The following is a 3,737-nucleotide window of genomic DNA, read 5'->3' as shown; positions in this document are numbered from 1 at the left end:
GGTGCGGCGGCATCGGCAGCGCAGCCCTCGTCTTTGGCCGCGCCCGCCTCGCAGGCCGCCGCCGACGACGGCGACACGCCCATGAAGGATGCTGACGCGGATGCCGAGGCCGAGGCGGAGCGCAAGGAGCACGAAAAGGCCAAGGCGAGCCTCGACCAGCAGCGCAGCGAGGTCAAGAGCACCCTCGTCCGACGCGCCCTCGAGCTGGCCGATGTCCACGACTCGCTCGTCTTCGAGGTCCGCAACGCGTTTTCGGTCGCCACCACCGAGGCCGACCAGATCAACGTTGCCCTCGTCGACCTGCACTCGGTGCTGAGCCAGCCGACCGACAACGCCTTTGAGACCGGCGAAAAGGGGATCGCGCTGCGCCTCCAGCTGCTTGCGCTCCTCCTCCACGACGATGACGTTCTCAAGAACGTCGCGTCCGCGACCAAGCGCGACTTTGTCGAGCTGCTGGTGGAGCTGGCGATGCTGTACATCTCGAAGCCCGCGGCAGCAGCGACCGCGACCGCGACCACCGCCACCACCCCTACCCCCGCGCCTGCCGACGGCGACCGGCCGGTGCCCCGAGACCTCGAGGGCGGCAGTTCCGCGGCCAGCAGCAAGTGGCTCGCGCCTCTGATGCTCGTCGCCACCTCGCTCCTCGGCGCCGACGAGGAAACGGTCGCGATCTCCGACGACATCAGCGAACCGAGCGAGCCCGAGTCGGTCGAGTCCGACGTCAAGCACAGCCTGCCGCCGGCGCAGGCTCCGTTCGCGCTCGCGGAGGAAGCCGCCACCCTGTTCGACTTCCTCTGCACCGTGCTCGAACGGGCCTCGGACCTGACGCGCGAAGACCTGCTGGCCGCCTACCGGCTGCTCATGGTCCTCACCCGCCGGCGCTCGATCTCGTCGAGCTTTGTCCGCCGAGGCGGCATCCAGCTCCTGCTGCGCCCCTTCCACACGATCCGGCCGAGGGATGTTTCTGGATGCCAGGTGCTGGCCATGATGACGCTGCGACACGTCGTCGAGGACCTCGGCACTCTTTCGCTGGCCGTCGAGCACGAGCTCAAGAGCCTGTTTGCCCAGACAAAGGGGCAGCGGATCGACACGACCTCGCTGCTGCGCCAGCTCGACTACGCGGCGCTGCGTGATCCGGACGTGTTCATGCAGGTGGCTGCCGCCAAGCTCGAGATGGTCGACCACACGCCGACCAAGAAGCTGGGCTACGTGCGCCTCGTCGAGGATGCCAAGCCGGCCATGGACTCGAGCAGCTCGTCGCCCTCGGACCTGGCCGCCAACGGGCAGGCCAGCCTCGCCAGCCTCCGCCTCGGCGACGATCCGATGGACGCCGGGCCCGCATCGCCCACCAAGGAGGCAGGCCCCTCGACCGAGGCGGCCAAGGCCGAAGATGCGGCCGCACCTGGCAGCAAGCAGCAGGCGGACCCCGCCGCCCGCGCACCGCCGCCGACAAATGCACCTTCGGAGGAGCTCGACATGCTGATGCAGCACCTGCTGTCGGAGCTGCTGCGCTACGGCCGCGAGGGTCTCGTCACGGCCAAGAAGGCGACTGCAGCATCGCCCAACCAGCCCGCCACCGCCCAGGGCACCAACGCCACCGCCACCGCGTTGGCGACGGCGAATTCGTCGAGCGATGCCGAGGCCACTGGAGCTCCGACAACGGCGGCCGATGCCTCTGCAGACTCGTCTCCTCAGGAGCCCAAGGAGCCCGTCGAGACCGACGAGCAGAAGCGCGCGGACTCAACCTACTTCTACACGTGCTTCCTGATGCAGTGCCTCACCGAGATGCTCTCGTCGTACAGCTCTTGCAAGTCGTCGTTCGTCAACTTTAGCCGCAAGCGCCTCTTTGCCTCGAGCGGGGGCGGCATTACCGTCCCGGCCACACCGGGCGCAAAGGATACGGCGACGACGGCGGCGGGCGCGAGCGCGAGCGCGGCTGCAGCTGCGCTGCCCTTCCGGTCCAAGGCCAACGTGCTCGGCTTCTTCCTGACCGAGATGGTGCCCGCCGGCTTCCTACAGTCGTACGAGTCGGGCGAGCTGCGCAAGCGGATGGCGCAGTCAAACTGGGCCATGTCGGTGATTGTGGCGCTGACGGCCGACGTCACGATCCACGCCGATCTGCGCGACGTCCCGGCCGAGCTGGTCAATGTGCGCCGCATTGTCCTCGACGCCATCGCCAAGGCCATCAAGGACGCTTCGGCGTCGTCGGAGCCCATCGAGGTGCGCTACGGCCGCCTGTTTGCGCTGAGCGAGCTGTGCCACCGGCTGCTCATCGCCCGGCCCAACATCACCTCGGGCAAGCAGACCGAGGACCTCACCCTGCACATGGCCAAGACGATGCTCGAGAAGAACTTTGTCACGGTGCTGACCGGCGCGCTGGCCGACGTCGACCTCAACCTGCCCACGGTCAAGTCGCTGCTCGACACCATCCTGCGCCCGCTCGAGCACCTGACCAAGGTGGCCATCAAGATGGGCAAGGCAAAGGACCGCGAGGGCAAGGCGGCCGTCTCGGACGACTCCGACGCCGACACCTTTGCCTCGTCCGACTACTCGATGGACGAGGACGAGGATGACGACGACGACGACGACGACGACCAGGACGCGCCCGGACGCGAGGAGACGCCCGACTTTTACCGCAACTCGAGTCTCGGCATGCACACCGGCGAGATGGAGACGGGCTACGACGACGACGACATGTCCGACGACGACGACGACGACATGGAGGACGACGAGGACATCGACATGGAGGAGTTCGACAGCGAGTCGGGCAGCGAGACGAGGTGAGTCGGGTCGAGTCGATGGTGCTGCGCCGCGCCGTGCCTTGTCGACGCCATCCGCCACGATTCCGTGGGCAGCCGGCTGATGCATTCGTTTCCCATCCCTCCTTGACTGCCCGCCCTTTCTCGTTCCTCCCTCGACGACAGCAGCGAGAGCGACGAGGAAGACGACGATCCTCGCGTGGTCGAGATGATGGACGACGACGACGACGACAGCGACATGAGCGACGGCACCGGCTCCGACATCGAGGGCATGGACATGCCGGAGGACGGCGACGAAGAGGGCTGGACGGACGAGGTGGGTGCAGCGCCGCCGCGCGACGAGCCGTATCCCTGCTCCGATTGGCCATCCATGACTGACTCTGTGCCGCGTCTCTTCTTCCGCCCAACGTGCCACCAGGACGAGGAGGATGACGAGGCGCTTGGCGAGATGGACGGCGCCCTCGACTTTGTCTTTGACGACGGCGAAGGCGACCTGCCCGAGGTTGCCGAGGCGTTTGAAGACGAAATCGACGGCGGCGGAATGATTGGCGATGCCGAAATGGGCGGCGACGAGATCATCGACATCGACGACGACGAGGACGACGAAGACGCCCTCGACGGCCACTCGATCGAGGACTACGGCGACGGCGGGCTGCGCGAGCTCGAGCTGGCCGAGGACTACGCCGCCTACCCGCAGGCCGACGACCGCTTCGGAGCCAACTGGAACTGGACCGCCATCCCTGCCGATCCCCGGTCTGGCCGCGGCGCGGGAGGCGGCGGCGGCAGCGGTCTCCGCTCCCACCCAGCACTGCCGCCCAACTTTTTCCTGCCGACGGCCATGGACAACTTTGCCCAGGCCTCTGGCCGTCGACCTCGCGTCATGGACCTCGAGGCCAGCTTGCTTGGCCCTCGGCGGATGGCACCGCCCTCGGACGACGTCGCGAGCCACCCGCTCCTCGTCGAGCAGGCCAGCGGCGG

The 3,737-nt window shown here is 67.7% G+C and overlaps 1 protein-coding gene across 1 annotated transcript in view; it reads left to right on the top strand.

The window, feature by feature from the left end:
- Positions 1-3,737, top strand: part of PFL1_06891 (uncharacterized protein) — a gene marked incomplete at both ends in the record, with an annotated part of 13,567 nt that overhangs the window by 5,854 nt on the left and 3,976 nt on the right. The window contains 3 exons of the mRNA XM_007882809.1: positions 20-2,780; positions 2,925-3,075; positions 3,178-3,717. Coding sequence (XP_007881000.1) covers positions 20-2,780; positions 2,925-3,075; positions 3,178-3,717 — 3,452 coding nt within the window. The remainder of the gene's footprint in view (positions 1-19; positions 2,781-2,924; positions 3,076-3,177; positions 3,718-3,737) is intronic.

This window comes from Pseudozyma flocculosa, assembly GCF_000417875.1.
Source record: "Pseudozyma flocculosa PF-1 unplaced genomic scaffold scaffold00018, whole genome shotgun sequence".
Classification (NCBI taxonomy): domain Eukaryota; kingdom Fungi; phylum Basidiomycota; class Ustilaginomycetes; order Ustilaginales; family Ustilaginaceae; genus Pseudozyma; species Pseudozyma flocculosa.
Note: the sequence above shows the minus strand (reverse complement) of the source record. Positions and strands in the feature narration are given on the sequence as shown.